The 19,075-nt window shown below is 48.1% G+C and overlaps 2 protein-coding genes across 3 annotated transcripts; one reads left to right on the top strand and one right to left on the bottom strand.

The window, feature by feature from the left end:
* Positions 1-1,079: 1,079 nt before the first annotated feature.
* ALAS2 (5'-aminolevulinate synthase 2) lies at positions 1,080-4,681 on the top strand. Of its 2 annotated transcripts, none has more exons than XM_048490762.1 (4): positions 1,080-1,185; positions 1,399-1,586; positions 3,216-3,338; positions 3,594-4,681. In XM_048490762.1, exons 2-4 carry the CDS (start codon positions 1,412-1,414, stop codon positions 3,698-3,700), a joined length of 405 nt encoding a protein of 134 aa, XP_048346719.1. In that variant the 5' UTR covers positions 1,080-1,185; positions 1,399-1,411; the 3' UTR covers positions 3,701-4,681. The 2 variants fall into 2 exon arrangements, with proteins under 2 accessions (XP_048346719.1, XP_048346720.1); XM_048490763.1 differs by having other exon boundaries at positions 1,121-1,185; positions 1,404-1,586.
* LOC125428043 (prickle planar cell polarity protein 3-like) lies at positions 3,935-19,075 on the bottom strand. The gene is made up of 4 exons (XM_048487618.1): positions 18,746-19,075; positions 8,643-8,728; positions 6,579-6,762; positions 3,935-3,997 (listed from the first exon to the last, which is right to left on the bottom strand). Exons 1-4 carry the CDS (start codon positions 19,073-19,075, stop codon positions 3,935-3,937), a joined length of 663 nt encoding a protein of 220 aa, XP_048343575.1.

Consider the following 19,075-nt stretch of genomic DNA (forward strand, 5'->3'; position numbering starts at 1 on the left):
CCCAATGGGGATCAAAAGTGCCTTGCATAATTCTCCTCTCCTTTGTTTTATCATCACAACAGCCCTGTGAGGTAGGTTAAGCTAAGAGTGAGTGGCCAAAGCAAACTTCCAGGACACAGTGGGTGTTTGTACTTGGGTCTCCCAGATTCTAGCCCAAAATTTAACCACTACACCATGCTGGCTCTAACCAGATTGTGTGTACTTACCAGTATCCCCTTGAATGAAGCATCTCTGATTGGTATGGTATCCCTTTATCATTTGGATGTCACCACAACAGAACCACATATAGTTCATTAGAGCAGCAATCCCCAAATATTGTGAACATGTGGGCCCCTTTGGAACCCTGAGAGGGCATGTTGGATGTGGCCACAAAATGGCTGCCCCAAGAGGCAAAGCCAGCTACAAAATAGGTGCTACAGCTTAACTTCAGTCACACAGTAAAGATTCTTGTGCTGTGGTGGCAGCCGCTGCCAAAAAATCTGCACTGCAAATCAAATCTTCGGAAGCCCAAAAGCCGTACCTAGCCCCACCCACCTCTTAAAAACACTTGGTGGACACGAGTATTTTAACTTGGGTTAGAAGCAGTGGCGTAGTGGTTAAGAGCAGGTGCATTCTACTCTGGAGGAACCGGGTTTGATTCCCCGCTCTGCCGCTTGAGCTGTGGAGGCTTATCTGGGGAATTCAGATTAGCCTGTGCATTCCAGCACACGCCAGCTGGGTGACCTTGGGCTAGTCACAGCTCTTCAGAGCTCTCTCAGCCCCACCTACCTCACAGGGTGTTTGTTGTGAGAGGGGAAGGGCAAGGAGATTGTAAGCCTCTCTGAGTCTCCTACAGGAGAGAAAGGGGAGATATAAATCCAACTCTTCTTCTTCCTCCTCCTCCTCTTCCTCCTCCTCCAGGGGCACCAAGTTGGGGGGCCCTGGGAAGGGGTGTGTGTGAAAGAAAAATCATGACTTAGCCATCAAGTTTACTGGGTAACTTGGAGTCTGTCATTCTCCCAGAGCCTATCCTACCTCGCAGGTATCTAATGAAAGGAATTTTAACTCTCAAAAGCTCATTCCTAGAAAACCTTGCTGGTCTCTAAGGTACCCCTGGACTAAAATCTAGCTTTTCTGCCTCACAGGGTTGATGTGAGGAAAAAATAACAGAGGAGAGCCACATATGTGATTCTGAGCTTCTTGAGGGTAGGTCAGATTATAAATGGACAGCCTGTGAACTTGGGGTGGGGGGACGGAGCATCGAAGCCTGGCCTATGGGGAATTCTGTCTCCCCTGGCAAGGTGGGTATCCCTTGATGTGCAGAGGGGCTCTGCCCCCCCCCCCCCGCCCCTTCAGTGCTGGTCCTACAGTGCAACTAACAGTGCTCTCCTGTGTCTCCTCTTCTCCTTTTCTGGATAGCAAAGCCGGCACAATGGCCTCCTTTCTCCAGCGCTGCCCCTTCCTGAGCCGGGATCCAACCGTCTTCCTTCGCAAAGTTCGCCCCTTGCTGGTGACCAGTGCTCAGCGCTGCCCAGTAATGGTTGCCCGCACATTCTCCTGTTCCGCTTCAGATCTGCAGCGTGGTAAACAGCCCTGTGGAGAGACAGGTGAGACTGAAGGTGGATCCAAGATAAATTCATCCCCCCGTTATAGTAGTTTCACTGGGGTAGCCAGGCTAGTCTGTTGCAGGGAAATAAAATACCCCAAAGTCTTCTGTAATGTTAAAAACTACCAAGATTTTTTTCCCAGCATAAATTTTAATTTCTGGTGCAAGCAGATACCAGAATAAAATCTTGCTGAAGACACTGACAGAAATTCTGTCGTGTTTCTCTTTCCTCACTGGATGCTCTCGAACTGTCCGTAATATGGAGGGAAATACAGGTCAGCCTACTGTGGTAGTTTTCGAAATTAGCACAAAAACTCAACGGGTAAACTCACCTTTGAATAGGCTCAGGGCAGGAAAATGTTGGAGTCTAGCAGATTCAAAGGTAAAAGTAGCAAGCAGCAGGTCATGACTGACCCACGGGGTGACATAAAGAACACAACAATGACTAGGCCAGGGGTAGGGAACCTTTAACACTCAAAGAGCCATTTGGACCCGTTTTCCACGGGAAAAGAAACACTTGGAGCCGCAAATAATTTTTGACATTTAAAATAAAGATAACACTGTATATATTGGGGTTTTTTACCTTTTACTCCACTCATTCTGAGAAGCGCATGGAAGCGTTCACCCTGCTGCCTGCAGGGCGGGCAAGGATGGGGCCAGCAGCTCGGCCTCGCCGGCCGCCGGGAAAGCACCCACCCTGCTCAAACGGGGCGGGCGAGAGGGGAAGCCCGCAGCATGGCCCAGCTGGCCGCAGGCAATTGGTGTGCCCGCCCTGCTGCCTGCAGGGCAGGCAAGGATGGGGCCGGCGGCTCGGCTCGTGGAGCCGCAGTGCAAGGGCAGAAGAGCCGCAGGTTCCCTACCCCTGGACTAGGCAGACTATGTTGATAGAGTTCCCTTCCCCAGTCATCCACATTTGATTCATTTGACCAGCCTCAGAAGAACGGAAGGTTGAGTCAGCCTTGAGCTGGCGACCTGAAACTGACTTCCGTCGGGATCTAACTCAGGTTGTGAGCAGCGCTTTGACTGTACTACTGCAGCTTACACTCTGTGCCACGTGGCTCTTTTTGGAATCTAGTGGTCAAAGCACTTTAAAGTCCATTTGTGTAGGGGAGTTGTAAGAGCTCAGAGTTGTAAGAGCACCCCCCCCCCTTATGCCTTATGCACTTATTTGCCATATTAATTCTGGTTCCATCTATATTACCCTCCTAAAGAGGAGTCTGGCCTCTCCTCCTTTTGGGGGAGATTTTAATGAATTGGGCTATAGGACGCCTGTCATCGTTATGTTAACCGCTGTTTTAATAGATTTTAATGGATTTTAGTTATTATATTGATTGTTGTGTGGTCACTGTTGTGAATCTCTATTTAATTGTGTAAATATCGATGTTGTGCACCGCCCAGAGCCCCTTGGGGATGGGGCGGTTTATAAATCGAAAAAACAAAAAAAAATCTATTGCCAGCCCAACAGCAGCCTGGCTGCAGCTACACAGCAAGGTCCATTTGCGCCAGGGCTGTTTTAACACTGCTTTCATCCCCTGCTAAAAGGGTAGATTGTTGAAGGTGGGGGGGGTATTTACAGGCTGCAAGACAAGATCCCTCAGTTCTTTCTCTCTTCTTTTGTCTTTCTCCCCAGCCTCGGCGTCTCTCCCCACCACTCAATGCCCCTTTATGGAATCCGAGCACCAGGGTCGGCAGAGTGCCTTTGTTCAAGAGGCCAAACCTGAGCTCCAAGAGGATATCCGACCTTTCAAGTCAGGTACAAAGTAGGGTTGTCAACTCTGGGTTGGGAAACTCCTGGACTTTCTGTGGGGTGGGGGGTAGGGTGGAGCCTGAGGAGAGTAGCATTTGGGAGGGGAGGGAGCTAACCAGGATATAATGCTGCAAGGTCCACCCTCGAGACCTACCGTTTTCCCCGGGGAAACTTATCCTTGTAGTCTGGAGATCCGTTGTCATTCCTGGGATGGGTCGCAACACAGAGCCCCACCCCTGGTGCTCTCCCTTTGCCCTTCAGGTATGCTGGACTCTCTTCTTCGGGAAGTGCAAACCAGCCTCCGAAGAAAGTGGCTAGACTCTGATGAAGTGACCCACCTCATCCGGGACAATATGCCAGGTGGGTAAAAAGGGCTGCAAGCAGTAGTGGGATTCAAATAATTTAACAACCGGTTCTGGAGGTGGGATTCAAATCATTTAACAACTGGTTGTTTACAAGCACCATTTTAACAACCAGTTCTGCCGAAGTGGTGCAAACCTGCTGAATCCCACCACTGGCTACAGGTTGTGCCTGGGGGTTGGGGATATCAGTGACCTCACCTGACTCTCCTTCTTCACGGTTTCCCTCTTAACAAAGTTTGCTTATCTGCAGCGGGCCCAAGCGTTGACCTTTTCAAGCTTCCAGTTCTCAAGGCACACATTTCCCTGAATTAAAACAAAAGAAAGAAAACAGGCTTGGCACGTAACTCAAAAACAACTCAGTTAACAGCTGTATGCACCAGCTATGGACATCAGGCGTCCATCTGTTGACTACAGCACCAGATCAGGGTCTGAATACACGGAATAAAGCAGGCCATCCTAGATCGGCAGGGTTTCCAACCTTTGGGTGGCAGTTGAAGATCTCTTACTACTACAATCGGGATCAGTTCACCTGGAGAAAATAGCTCCCCTCCCCTCCCCAAACCCCACCCTCCTCCTGCCCTACCCAAAAATCTCCGGGTATTTCCCAGCCCACAGCTGGCAACTCTAGCCAAGGCCGAAGACCTGAAGGAGAGCATTTCTATAGCTGCACGCCTGCCTCTGATTCATTTCTTTTTCCTCCCTCTTCTTGAAGACAGCACTAACAACACGAAGGGAGAACAGCTTATGGCACACAGTTGTCGAACTGCGATGATTATATCCTTCGTCTGCCATGACGTGACTAAGAGCGTAGCATAAAAAGGGTTCTGGGCCAGAAAGGCCCAGAGGCAGATCCTCAGAATTACCACCTCTTGACTTAATAGGGCCCTAAAGTCAAACTGCCTTATTTCTCTCCCTACTGCCACATCCTGAGTTTTGCTAATTACTTGCTCTCACCTCCTCCATGACTGGCACTTCCTGATACCTGGCCCTTTTGCCATCAGGAAAATGCAGCCTAGTGTACATCTGATGCCCTGTTCTCCTCCAGTTCAGATTTCGCCCATCTGGCGCTGTTGTTTGTTCTAGCCAAATGCAGCCAGGCCAGAATCAGTGATACTGGGAGGGAGAAAAGTAGACCATCCGCAAATGACAGGCATCAAGACAGCAATTTCTCCTTCCAGATGGGCAACGGTTGCCAGCCTCTAAGAGAGCCAGTGTAGTGTAGTGGTTAAGAGCAGGTGGACTCTAATCTAGAGAATCAGATTTGATTCCCCACGCCTCCACATGAGAGGTTGGACTCTAACCCACTGAACTAGATTTGTTTCCCTGCTCCTCCACATGAAGCCGGCTGGGTGACCGTGGGCCAGTCACAGTTCTCTCAGAACTCTCTCAGCCCCCGCCTACCTCACAAGGAACTGACTCAGCCCCTCTCAAAGTAATGATTCCCAAGTCAGAGAAGGCTGCAACAGTTACCAATCTAAAACTGATCCATGTTTGCAGTGCAGACATGCTTCATGAGAGCACCTATGGATAAAGTTTCCCCTAGTTTGAAAATACGGGAATCACTGCATTCCATAAATACATGCGAAGATATTAATTTCCCCAACTGCTTCCTTACAAACAAGTTTTTTTTCCTCCCTGGTTAATGTTAGGGCAGTTCTGTATTATTGCCAAACTCAAGAGATATAACCAGACATGCTGAAAGCATGTGGAAAACCCTGATTTGTTTTCCCCTAAGGGATTTCAAGGAATTAAAATAGAAATTCTAGGATAAATGTAAACAACTACTGTTGTTAACTTAACTGTTAATACCAAACTGGTATTGGAATCAATGGTCCATTTTAAAATTTATTTTATTTAAGCATTTTCATTCCATTTTTCTCTCCAGTGGGGATGACTCCACGCAGCTTACAAGATGCAAAAACAAATTTAAACAAACAAATAGGGGGAAAAGTTTAACAAATCCACAGGACATATAAGACTGAGAAGTTACCCCAGGCCTACGGTTGAGAACAGTGACGGTTTCCATCTCAGCTGGCCTGCCTGTCCCCCTACCCACCTTTTCAACTTTTACCTATTTTCTATTTCCCATCCCTTTCCCTTGTTTAGGATACCATCTCTATTCCTTCTTTTTCCTCCATCTCTTTGACTGGCCCCCATTTACTGACATAATGTTTTAAGGGTGCCATTGGTAATTCATCAGAAATTGAGAGTTTTAATTATTCATGACATCTACCCTGTTTCCCCGAATATAAGACATCCCCTAAAAATAAGACATAGTAGAGGTTTTGCTGAAGTGCGAAATATAAGGCATCCCCCGAAAGTAAGACATAGCAAAGGCTGATTCCGCATGGGCCCAAAACAGCAGTGTGAAAACAGTGTGAAAATGGTGTAAAAGGGTTTAAAATGGTGTAAAAGGGTTTATACTATTTTCACACCATTTTCACACCACTGTTTTTGGCCCATGCGGAATCAGCCAAAGTTTTTGTTTGGAAGCATGCCCGACGAACAGAACACAGAAAAATAAGACATCCCCTGAAAATCAGACATAGCACATCTTTGGGAGCAAAAATTAATATAAGACACTGTCTTATATTTGGGGAAACACGGTAGCATAATTGTAATATTGTTGGAACCTGCTGTTAGCCACCCTGAGACTGAGGGAAGTCAGGAAGGGCAGGATAGAAACTGAAAAAAGAAACTGTTATTCATCCCTCCACCCCCAACATTTCTATCTACCTTTAAGAAAATATGTGCAGAATTTCAACCCATGTTCTAAAAGCTCTGTAAATGTGAAAGCACAGCACTTCATTTTTGTCACTGAATGGTAGTAACAACAACACAGAGCCACCTTCCAGCTTTCACCTTCTGCCTTCCTGCACATTACCTGCTCGGGCTTAAGTCCTGGGGGCACCCAAGCGTACTCCTCGGATGCGCAGCCCGAGTCGTCATCCGAGATGGAGTGCCGCTGAAAATCAGAGATGAGCCGGCACATCATCCTCTCCATGTCAACGGGCACCATCCGCACAGCGTGCTCCTCCCGAGGGCACTTGCAATGCTGACAGATCTTCCTGCAGAGAAAGGGAAAGGCCAGCAGTGATACAGTCCTGCAAAACCCTAGTCCTGTGACAAACAGGCCTCCCAATACAGCTTCATCAATTTCAAGAGGTCCTATATTGCAAGACAACAGCAAGGTCAGCTCCTCAAGACCTAGGAATCATTCCACCCATCAAGTCCTAAGAGATGCTGAACGTACACTTAGCACATCAATGATTGCTATAAGCACTCACCCCTAGGTATAGACCCAGAAACACCAAAACATTATTTGACAGTATAATTAGTTTGCAAAGCCCCAAGCAATCTCTCATTTAAAAGGGTAAAGTTTCCCCTTCAGTCGTGTTCGACCCTGGGGTACCACTGCGAGCAGTGATTTTATAGGCAAGCCTCTTTGTGGGGTAGTTTGCCATTGCTTTCCCCGGCTATTCTTTACCCCCTAGCTATGAGTGTTAGGTACTCATTTACCAACCAAGAAATGGATGGATGGCTGAGTTGACCATGAACCAGCTGCCAGGATATCTGACCCACAGGGGGCTCGAACCGTGTGAGTGGCAGTGCAAGCACTTGACCACTACACCACACGGCTCCTAATCTCTCATTTACCAGTTATCAATTTAATGGTAAAGGCCAGCTAACATTCCCAGGGGAATGCTGAGCAGCATTTGGGGCCAGGGAAGGAATTTTCCTCCAGGCCAGACTATGTGGGGGTCCTGGACATTTTCTGCCTGAATATTCAGTAGGGGTCACAGCAGGTGGAGGGGGGTAACTGTGCAGAGGGTTGGACTGGATGATTTTTGAGGTTCCTTCCAGCTCTAGGCTTCTAAGCTGTGGTCCCGTATAATGGGCTCAGCAGTTCATAAGAGATGGAGAAGGGGGAGATACCTAAGCCGCCGCCCCCCCTTAATAATCCACTGCAGTTGAGGGAGTTAGCTGGGCAGAAGACAATAGCCCTTTCTGCACAGACACTGTAAAATGTTTTGAGGCAGGAAATAAAATGCTTCCTCTGTGGAATTCCACACTGTTTTTACCCCAAAATATTTTATTTGCAGTCTCAAAATGTTTCAAATAAATGCCTTTTTAAAGTGATTCTTTAGTTGCAATGTCCTCAAAATAGCTTCATTTGCCGGCATGGTCTCTATAAGACATTTTCGGCACCTCAGTGTTTTCCCTGAACTTTCTCCTCGGCGCCATTTTCTCAGCTCACGCTCTGTCCCCCCTCGCCTAATTTTGGAGCATTTGAGCACAGTTTCTTCATTGGGAGGGGGCTAATAATTGGCCATGCTGGCAGGGGCTGATGGGAATTGTAGTCCATGAACATCTGGAGTGCCACAGGTTCGCCACCACTGTAATATAGCATAGCGGCAGCGGCGAGAGTAGAAATAAAGAAGCACCATTAAGAACACAGCATAGGGACTGCTCCTATGCAGTGAGTGATGGAAAGTGACGGATATGAGCGGCCCTTCCACTCCAATTGCTTTGCTGTCACTGTGCAAACGGAAAAAAGAACATTGTGGACTGAATGTAAAAGACGGGGGGGGGGGAGGAATCTGATGAGGAAAATGTTTTTTTGGGGGGAAAAGATCTGAAAAGAAAAGCAGAAGTCATAAAACTGTAAAGAGAAAGCGGGAACAGTAGTGACTGGAACTCAAGGGAGAAGAGACCAGGAGGGAGGTCATTTTATCTCGCGGAAAGAACTAAAGGCATGAAAGTCAGACTGAATCACAACAGTAAGAAAGAGGGAGCAGAAAGGAGGTGTAACAAAAATTGGGTAAAAGAAGAGAGATAATAAACGGGATAATAAAGTGCAAGGAATAGGTAAACCATGAGGGAGTCAGACAGTCAGGGAAGATGAAGGAGGGAGGGGGGGTGAGGGAGGGGCGGTATGTTTTCATACCTCCATCCATGCACCAGGAAGCCTGGGCACTGATCCCCGCAGGCCTGGCACGGCTGGCCTCGGTCGGGGTCCTCAATTTCAGGCAGCTGATATGGGACAGAGAGGCAAGAATTATCTACCAAGACATCACTAGCACCAGCACTCAAAAGTATCATCAATGTGCCCCCAACTACACAGGGAATTATATGCACACCCACCCACCAGAGAGTCCAAGAAACTGTTACCCTCTAGTGCCGTGGTGGCGAACCTTTGGCACTCCAGATGTTATGGACTACAATTCCCATCAGCCCCTGCCAGCATGGCCAATTGGCTGGTGGGAATTGTAGTCCATAACATCTGGAGTGCCAAGGGCTCGCCACCACGGCACTAGTGAGTCTTCCCTTACATGGCCAGCGCTGCCTGCGCACCCTCATTAGCCTTTTCCCATACAACCAGCTCCGAACCCACGAAATATTATCACCATTCAATCACTGTCATTATAAGGGCCTAACAAGAGCCCCTCTGGATCAAACCTGTGGTCCATCTAGTCCAGCACCCGGTTTCACACAGCAGCCAACCAATTCCTCTGAATATCCAACTGACTGAAGCCAGCTGATAAGAGAAGCTCTGCCAGATCAGTTGTGTGGTCCTGCCCGTCCAGTATCCCGTCTCACTCAGTGGCCAGCCAGTTGCCCTGGCAGGCCAAAAAACAGGGCCCCAAAACCACTGGACTATCCCTTGCACTGATATTCAGAGGGTTTACTGCCTTGGAATGTGGAGGTTCTGTTGACCATGGCTAGTAACTTGCTGATGGACCTATCCTTCCTGAGACTGAACTATCCTCCATATCCTTAGGACCTGTGTCAGTGGTATCATTTGCCCCCAACCAATACCCATTAGGTACTGCTAGCAAGTTCCTGACAGAGGTTAGTAGCAATAGTTTACTACAAAAGGTGAACATGCATCTATCCAGCAAATTTTGTCCTGCCCTTCCTCCAAAGTAATAATAATAATAATAAGCCTTTATTTGGCATAACAATAATCATAACACAATAAAAAACCTGAGATAAAAGGTATACAAATACAAAGGTTTAAGATAAAATATAAATTATTGATTGTGCATCACCTCCAGTAAAAATTGTGCAACCAATTCACAAGTTTCATTGTCAGAATTGTCCAGAAGGAAAGGAAGTCTACCTGATTCTCCCATTTCGCTAGGTATCCTAGAAAGAATATTGGAATATTTTGATCTGATATTAGCAGATTTAGGGCAGCAAAGCAGTTGATGTGCCAATGTTTCAATTTGTTGTTCACCACAAGAGCATACCCTTTCACTCATTTCCAAGTTGTTAAATCTACCACGCACTTAATGAAGAGTGGAGGGGGAAACATTAGGCGTAGAGCAAGTGTAGGAGGGCTCTTCTCTGCATTGGATTAGTCAAAAAAAATACAAATAGGGAGCCATCCTGTTTTGATATAGGGGAATTGCACATTAAGAAAGATGGGTAAAGGGTGAACAAAGTTTTCATAGCAGCCCTAAATAAATTAATCCATTAAACATTTCCAACAATTCTTTTGTTTTAACAAGTTGTAGGATTCTGAACTAGATAAGCCGGGAAAAGCTTGTAGTCGTAGAGAGATATACCAAGTGATTCAATCTTTCTTTTCGATCAGAGAGAACCATGGATTAGCCCTGAGTATCAGACAAAAAAAGTAGGATTGAATTAGCAAGTGCTCACATCATGCGAGAAATGCGAAGTGCTAAACCAAAGATTTAAAAAAGCTCTCAACCAAGCTCCTATAAAACTAATGAATTTTGGCCCAGTTCTCAAACAGGAGGGGGCATCACGGTAGCCACACAGTTTGGCAGGCCTACATAATTTTACTTGGGAAAAAAAATTTGGATTGGTCAGTATTATTCGAAGGAGTCGATCAACTGCTTGGAATTGACCAGATAGGTACTCCATAAAGTAACTGCGCTTCTATCTTAGAGTTAAAGATTTTTAGTGCTGCTGGGACAAGGGAGTGGCCCTTTCCATAAAAGAAGCGTGCAATGGCAGAATAACTGATGGTAGCAGCTGCAACTAGCAGCTTTTGTGTGGGGTAACCAGGAGAGGTTATAAGAAAATGTAATTCCAAGATATTTGTATTGGTTAACCTGCTCCACTGGCACTTTATTAATCGCCCAGTTATGTTTTTTGTATTGTTTGGCAAAGATCAAAATCTTGGTCTTTTGATAATTGATGACTAGTCCGTTATCTGTACAGTACTGCCCACATCTATTCAGCAGTCGACTAAATCCAACTTTTGAGCGAGATAGAAGGATGGTATCATCAGCATATAGAAGTATTGGAATATGCCTTGAGCCTAATTTAGGGGCATGGTTATTAATTTCCAATAAGGCTGATGGAAGGTCACTCAAAAATAAATTGAAAAGGGTTGCTTCCTCCAAAGTGTTAGGTTTGTGTAGATGGTTCTCTTCTCCCAATTTTACCCTCACAGCAACCCTGTGAGGTAGGTTTGGCTGAGAATAAGTGAATGGCCCAAAGTAATCCAGTGAGTTTCCTAGAAATGTGAGGATCTTAGTCAAGGTCTCCCAGATGATAGTCTGACGACAGAGGACTGGTTTGTGGGAGCAGGACTTTTAGGTTCACTAAGGGAAGGAGAACGGAAGTGCGGCAGACTTCCAAAACCTCAGGCGGCACTTTCTTAAGCTCGAAGACTTTTTTACAAGGTCTCTTGGCTGCTACTATAGTTACACAGGCCTGTGCTGACATGAGGAGGTGACGTGTTTACACAAACATGTATTTGTCAGCAATATAACCCCTTTGACTTGGGGATGGAGGTAGAAGGTTCTCACTTCCAGGTCCAGGGCTCTGTAAACAAAACCTTGCTTCCACTTAGATCTGAACTGGAACTGTGCAGGTATGAATTGCACGCTGGGTCCAGTAAGGAATTATGGGAGAAAATGCTACTTCACAGGGTGCTAGAAGCTATCTACAGGCCAGGGCCTGTCCCGGTTCAGTTCAGCAAGGTATAAACAGCGGGTGCTGGCTACCTGCCACTCCAGGTGGCTGAGAAAAAGAGGGCAGTAAAATGTACAGATGAGGGGAGGAGGCAAAGGAGAAAGCTACAGTGTGACATTCAGCAGAAGATGAATTGTCTCAGTGCTCTGTCTACGGCTATTCATCCTCTTGCCTCATTGGTCGGGTTGCCAACTCCTGGAGATTTGGGAAAGTTTTGTGGATAGAGTCCGGGGGGGGACAGGGACCTCAGTGGGGTACAACCCCTCCAAAGTATCCATGTTCTCCAGGAGAGCCGATCTCTGAAGATGAGGAATTCCAGGTAACCCCCCAGATCCTACCTGGAGGTTGGCATCCCTACTGCTTGATAAGAATTTCATCATACCAATTAACTGCTACGGATATGACAGATCTGGGTGGGGGGAGAAGGTACCAGGAACTGTTTCCACTTCCACACATTCATTTTATTATTTTTACCATTTATGCCAAGCCTTACATCATTCAGTGGCTTACATCGCTCTCCTCTTCACCATTTTATCCTCACAACAGTCCTGTGAGGTAGATCAGGCTGAGAGTGTGGGACTGGCCTAAGGTCCTCTGAGCATCCCTGCCACAGTAGGATTTGAACCTGGGTCTCCCAGAACTTAGTCTAACACTCCACACCACCCTGGCTCTTAAAGCAGAGGTGTCCAACTCTGGTGCTTCAGATGTTCATGGACTACAATTCCCATCAGCCCCTGCTTTATGCATGGCCAACTGGCTGATGGGAATCAAAGTCCATGAACATCTGAAGCACCAGAGTTCGACACCCCTGGCGTACAGGATGGCAAACAAAACACAAAAAATCAAATGAACTGCGTGACAAGTAAAGTCCATGAAAGAATTAAGATAAAAAGGTAAGACAAATTGGTTCTGGAAAACTGGGAACACTTTGCATGATCTGTAATTCTAACCAGTTGATGTTTTTATTAGTGGTGTTGATTTTGAATGTTTAGGAGCCATTGAAAGGCAGCATCCCAATGCTTTCAATACACACACACACACACACACACAAAAACCCCTTGTGAAATAGAATGGTCACCTGGCCAGGATTTCTTGCTCAAGGGCAGCTGCCAGAAGAGGTGGTATAGCCAGTAAATCTGTGTTTTAAATTACTGTCTTCTTGGCTTTCTGCTTTCCACAGTGTTCTCTGCGCTGCAAAATTATTTACACATGCTGAAGGGCACTGCCCTTACACTGACTGCTTTTAATTATTACTTGTTCAAAGGAAAGGTATTCAGTCCATGTTCAGAGGCACTAGGATTGGGGGGGGGGGGGTTAGGGGTGGCAACTCTAGCTTTAAATACCCACCTCCCAAAGATATCCCCACTGAAACAGATCAGATCTGAATCTAAAACGTCTTATGTGGTATTAGCAAGGATGCCCAGTTTCCCCAAGCTAAATTATTCCTTTCTCATCACATCTGTCAGCTGCTGCTGCTGCCTCTAGAACAGATATCTCTCCCCCCCCCCCCACCTCCTGCTTCCAGCTTAGAAGGGATTTCATGAGGGGGGAATCTATTTCACCAGATGCAGCTCTGAGAAATCAAATCCACCAAGACGGACTAATATTCAACCTTCCCCCATCCCCAGATTTGGGATCCATCATATGCATCCCCTACACTCCCCACCCCCCAACCCCATCACAATAACTCTCCTCTGTTCAATAATTCCCTCCACCTTTCGCATTCCCCAAACAACTGCTCAACATGACCCAGAAATGCCTTAAATAATCCAGCAGTCAACTGAAATGAACCAGCAGCTACACAGAGTTTCCAGTTACGGGATTTCAAAGGAGGAACTGTGAAAACCGAACGGAGTCCTGCGTTTCACTTTTCTGTACATTCATAACCGCACCTCCCTCCCCTCCCCCAATTCAATTTCATCTTGAAGTCTGAGGCTGTACCAGCTACCAAAATCTAACTTTGAGAGAAGGACAGACAGGTATCCACCATTCCCAACACCAAGCAAGGCTAAGGGTTATACCGGTACCGAGATGCCCGCTGCTCCTACGCCATCTTCGAGCAGCCAATGCACTCCAATTTCCCCCTCCCCAAAACAGCCACAGATATAACTGGCACTGTGCTGAAACGGAATCTTCTGGGCTATTTGGATAGTTAACCACCTTTGTGGAGCAGCAGTGGCGTAGGAGGTTAAGAGCTCGTGTATCTAAACTGGAGGAACCGGGTTTGATTCCCAGCTCTGCCGCCTGAGCTGTGGAGGCTTATCTGGGGAATTCAGATTAGCCAGTACACTCCCACACACGCCAGCTGGGTGACCTTGGGCTAGTCACAGCTTCTCGGAGCTCTCTCAGCCCCACCTACCTCACAGGGTGTTTGTTGTGAGGGGGGGAAGGGCAAGGAGATTGTCAGCCCCTTTGAGTCTCCTGCAGGAGAGAAAGGGGGGATATAAATCCAAACTCTTCTTCTTCTTCTTCTTCTTCTTCGTGTATGACAGAGAGTGCCCATCTCATGGACTCTCCCAGAGACAGCACGGAACAAAATTACACCTTCTCTAAAGAATGGCCTGTCATAAGCCTCCCACAGCATCTCCCTTCCTACAACACAATTTTTTGTTGGCCAATCGCATTCTCATATTCTCATGTCAGCAATCCTTCTAGCATCCCCTCCCAAACTACAGTAATGGAGCCTCTGCAGCATGAGAGCCCATCACAAGAACTAGACTGTTTATACCCCTTGCCTCCACTGGTTCCCCATCCCCTTCTGCGTCCAGCACAAACTTACCTTCAAAGCTCTCTGCAGGTCTGCCACCATCTTTTTTACCCTGCTTCCATATACCTTCCGGCCCATGCTCTTCATTCCTCCACCTTTACCACCCTCAGACAACAGAAAGGCACTTCCTTATTAACGGGCTCCACCATTTCCCTTCCTTGCTCCTCACGGCTGGAACGCCCTCCCAGACAATGCCCTTTACTGCGATTCCCTCCTCAGCACCGCCTCAGCTGAGCTCCTTGGCTCTCAGGGAAAGACAGCTAAAGGACACGCAAGTTCTTCACAGCAGGAGTGTCTCTCGTCAGCCTGTTTCCTTCTGTTGTGCCCCTGGCTGAAAACAACCACCCAAATTTAAGATTGCTGATGGCAACATTCTGGTCAGCTCACATTATTTCAATTTCGCAGTAGCTTCATGGGCTACCAATTAGTCTCCAGATCCAATTCAAAGTGTTGGTGTACATTTTTGAAGCCCTTAACGGCCTGGGACCCTCATACTTACAGGACCACCTGGCCTGTTACCATGCTGCCTTTGGCATCCTCTCGGACGGTGTCTCCTGAAGATGCCCAGGTGCATGCCATTTCAGTTAGCTGTTTCCAAGGGAAGGGCATTCTTGGTTGTGGCCCCTGCCTGGTAGAATACACTCTCTGATTTCACTTGTGTCTTGTTTAGTTCCCGCAACCAGAATTGATTAGGTTGGCCTTTGGAGTATAATCCACATATTTGGTTGTTTTGTTAGTGGTATGGTGCTAGCCACACATTTTAACAGTTTAACATTTTAATGTCAATACTTTATATTTGCTACTTGCTTTTATGCTGTTTTTATCTTATTTATACTGCTATGATGTTGTAAATCGCCATGAGGAGAAGAGCGGTTTGGATTTATACCCTGCTTTTCTCTACCTTTACGGAGTCTCAAAGAGGCTTACAAATTCTTTTCCCTCCCCACAACAGACATCTTGTGAGGAAGATGGAGCTGAGAGAGTTCAGAGACAACTGTGCCTAGCCCAAGCAGGCTTTGGTGACACACTGTGGGTGAGTGACACTCTGGGTGAGTAGTAACTAAAATGTCTGATAATGGAATAACGAAAATTACGACTTTCAGGTCTTCCTGACAGCAGGAACTGGCTTTTTAAAGCTACGCTGCTCTATAGAGTCAGTGCTGTAGAAGTTGGAAGAACCACAGAACCAGAGGTGGGATCCAGCAGGTTCTCGCAGGTTCCCGAGAGTAGGTTACTAATTATTTGTGTGTGCCGAGAGGGGGTTACTAATTGGTGATTTTGCCACGTGATTTTTGCCTTAGTTACGCCCCTCCTCTCAGCAGTAGCGTGCAGAACTTGAAGCAGTCTAGCAGGAGGTGCACCGGTGTGCGTGGCAGCCTGCACCTGCATGCATTCGTTTCCCGCCCAAGGACCGGCGCAGTGGCTGTCCTTGCCACAGCCCTGCCCAGCAGTGCCCTGCCCCCAGAATGCCCGGCCACGCCCCCGTTGGGCCACGCCCAGCCCCATTGGCGCTACGCCACAGTTTGAATCCCACCACCATGGGAACCTGTTACTAAAATTTTTTGATCCCACCACTGCACAGAACTATCGGAAGATGCAAAACTATGCCTTGACCCTTGCTTCAATATTTAGATACCCAAGACACTTGGAAATCCTGAGCAACAACAAATTCTAGAGATAAAATCCTTTTCCCATTCTCTTCGGGACCCATAATTCCGATAAGCGTCTGCTCCACGAGATTCCAACGCTAACCTCCCCTCAATCAATTCCCACCAACATTTCCTCTACCATTCATAATCTGCCTCCTTAGGCTTACAATTTATATATTTTTAATTTCTTTAATCTATATATCTCACAAGACAGGTATAAAAACCTCAAATAGGAAATGCCGAGAACCACTGAAGGTTTCACAGGTTTGAATGGGTATTAAAACAAAACCCTTGCTTTCTCCAACGCCACAAAATACTTTCCAAGGTTCTGCAAGATTTCACCTACAAGAGTTCAACCTACCATGAGGTAGGTTGCCAAACTCCAGGTGGTGGCTGGAGATTTCCCGCGATTATAACTGATCTGCAAGTACCAGAGATCAGTTCACCTGAAATACCGGTATTATCTATCTACGTGTTCTTATCAGAGCCAAACTTTAGGGTGGAAAATGCGGGATCCACCTAATGCAGGAACACACATGACACTGTCTTACACTGGTCCGTTAAGGTGATTATTGTCTACTGACGCTGGCAGCCGCTCTCCGGGGTCTCAGGCAGGGTTTTTTTTCACATGACCTACTGCCACATTCTTTACCTGGAGATGTTGGGGATTGAACCTGGGCCTTCCTGTATGCCACGCGGATGCTTTGCCACAGAGTCGTGGCCCTTCTCCAGCGGAGAGCAGGACCCCAATGCAGACTGCAGCTAGCAAGACCTACTGAGCACAGCCGGACTTACTTCTGAATAAACGTGCAGTAGAGTCAGGGGAGTTCAGGTGTGTTCATCTGTGGAGCCAGCAGAATGGATGGGAGAACACTCGTTTGTTCTGTGCTTCATCTTTGAAGCACACATTATCATCTTAAAAAGCCCCACTAAGTCCAAGATCTAAAATGATCTAACTGTCCTGCCGTTCATTTGCATTTAGTACATGGATGCGTTGCACACAGACGTTCTTGACTGTCGGACATGGTAAAACCAGGTCTGGCCAAACTTGAGCCAGTCAAGAAGTTTACACCAGAGGAAACTGGTTACGATTCTCAGCAGCCAAGATCCTGTTCGACCCCTGACAGGAGGGGTCAGCTGACTTGAGCATTGGATACCCTTTTACTCTTAATGTACTAGAATCTCAGAAGACCTCCGGTGTGTTTTCAGTGTACACATAAAGATGATAGTAGACTGTATATTCCTCTGCCACAGAACAAAGTGGGCCAGGCCATCTTTGTTGTAGAATGGTCTGCCTGGGTCCAACTGCCGACCCAGCCCTGCTCCCCCCATCTGTTTGAAGGTAAAAATACTTTTGGGCATGAATGCTCTTGTATCAAAGTACCATGTTCAATAATGCACAAAATAATGGTTTTGACAAAGGCAGTGCGTAAAAATGAATGATAATCCTCATATTTGTTCAGGACAATCTTCTAATGTGAGAAGCATTCCGTTTTCTCAACCTCTGCCCCTCAACTTACCAAACTAACATCTTTTCTTGAAACAGAGTATAGAGTGCCTACTCACAGTCAAGTCATCCTAAGCACGCATTCTTACCTAAAAACTTAAAAGCCTTCGACCAAAGTCTTCATCGGGCATTCTTTGAGAGAATGCCGGCAGCCACGGAGCATTAAACAGACCACCACAACCTGGCCAGTGGTGGACCATGCTCAACCAACCACGCACTCTGGCTCCCCCAAGGGCCCTGGTGCATCAAAGCATAAGCATGCTGCCTCCTATGACACACAGAGGTGACAATTATTGCTGGGATAGCAGCAGTCGTCCACCTCTGTCTACAATGCATGATGTACCCCTAGACCAGGGGTCTTCAAACGATGGCCCTCCAGATGTTCAGAAACTACAATTCCCATGAGCCCTACCACTTGGCCATGCTGGCAGGGGCTGATGGGAATTGTAGTCCATGAACATCTGGAGGGCCATAGTTTGAAGACCCCTGCCCTAGACCTTTGGTGCTGAAGCCATTCTGTGATGCACTTGGCAACGCAACATCCCACAAAGGAGTCCTGCCACTGTGTGTGGGGCACACCTTTCCCCCCCCCCCTATCTAGGCCTCAACTATAAATGGGGTGAATAATAACTTCTTCCAGGATGTCCCCATTAAAGGTTTACAAAAGGGTTTTCAAAAGCCTGAGCTGAGTTGTCTTTGAGTCCCCGGAACACGGCCCCGTTCAGCATCCTGGACTAGAGCACGAGCACAGATCCTCCCAGCGCCTGACACCTGAACTGGCAACCGTGCCAGAGAAGACCCCGCCGGGATTGCCAAGGGAAGCCACCCCCCTGCAGCCCACGGTCCCCGCTGCTGCCCATGAGCACGCCCCGCGCTCCACAGCGCCCCACGGCTGGCCACGCAGGCATCCCTGACGCACGCTTGGAGGAAGCGCAGCGATGCCCTGGGGGGCCCCCTGGCTGCCTGCCTGCCCGACCCCCAGCAGCACTGCCGGCTTCTGGCCACCGCCCCCTCGCGCCCCAGCAGCAAAGCCCTCTGGCCCCCCAACCCACGCCGGGCATCGCCATTGCGCCCCGCGGCGCGGCGCAGCGCACAGACCGCCCGTGGAGAGGAGGAGGAGGAGGAGGGCCCCGCGCGTTTGGCTCCGGCTCCCGACGCCCCACCGGGTGACTCACGTTCCGGGCGGATCTCCGGCGCCGCGACCCGCGGTTGAACATGATGGCCCCGCTGATCCCACCGCCGCCGCCTTCAGCGCCCGGGCGGATCCCCCATTTGCTGCGGCCGGCCGGCGGGCTCCCCTTCCCACCTTTGCGCCGCTCCGGCCGCCTCTCGCTTCCTTTCCCCGGGGAGGAGGAGGAGGAGGAGGAGGAGTTGCCAGGTGCGCCCGCCCCTTCCCCGGCTCTCCGGCCTTCCTCCCGCAGGGCCCGGTGCCGCCGCCGCCGCCTCTCCGCCCACCGGCTTCCCCGGCGCTGCGCTTGGCTTGGCGTCTCTGTTGGCCAGATCAT

Source organism: Sphaerodactylus townsendi, linkage group LG03 (genome assembly GCF_021028975.2).
Source record: "Sphaerodactylus townsendi isolate TG3544 linkage group LG03, MPM_Stown_v2.3, whole genome shotgun sequence".
In the NCBI taxonomy this organism is placed as follows: Eukaryota; Metazoa; Chordata; class Lepidosauria; order Squamata; family Sphaerodactylidae; genus Sphaerodactylus; species Sphaerodactylus townsendi.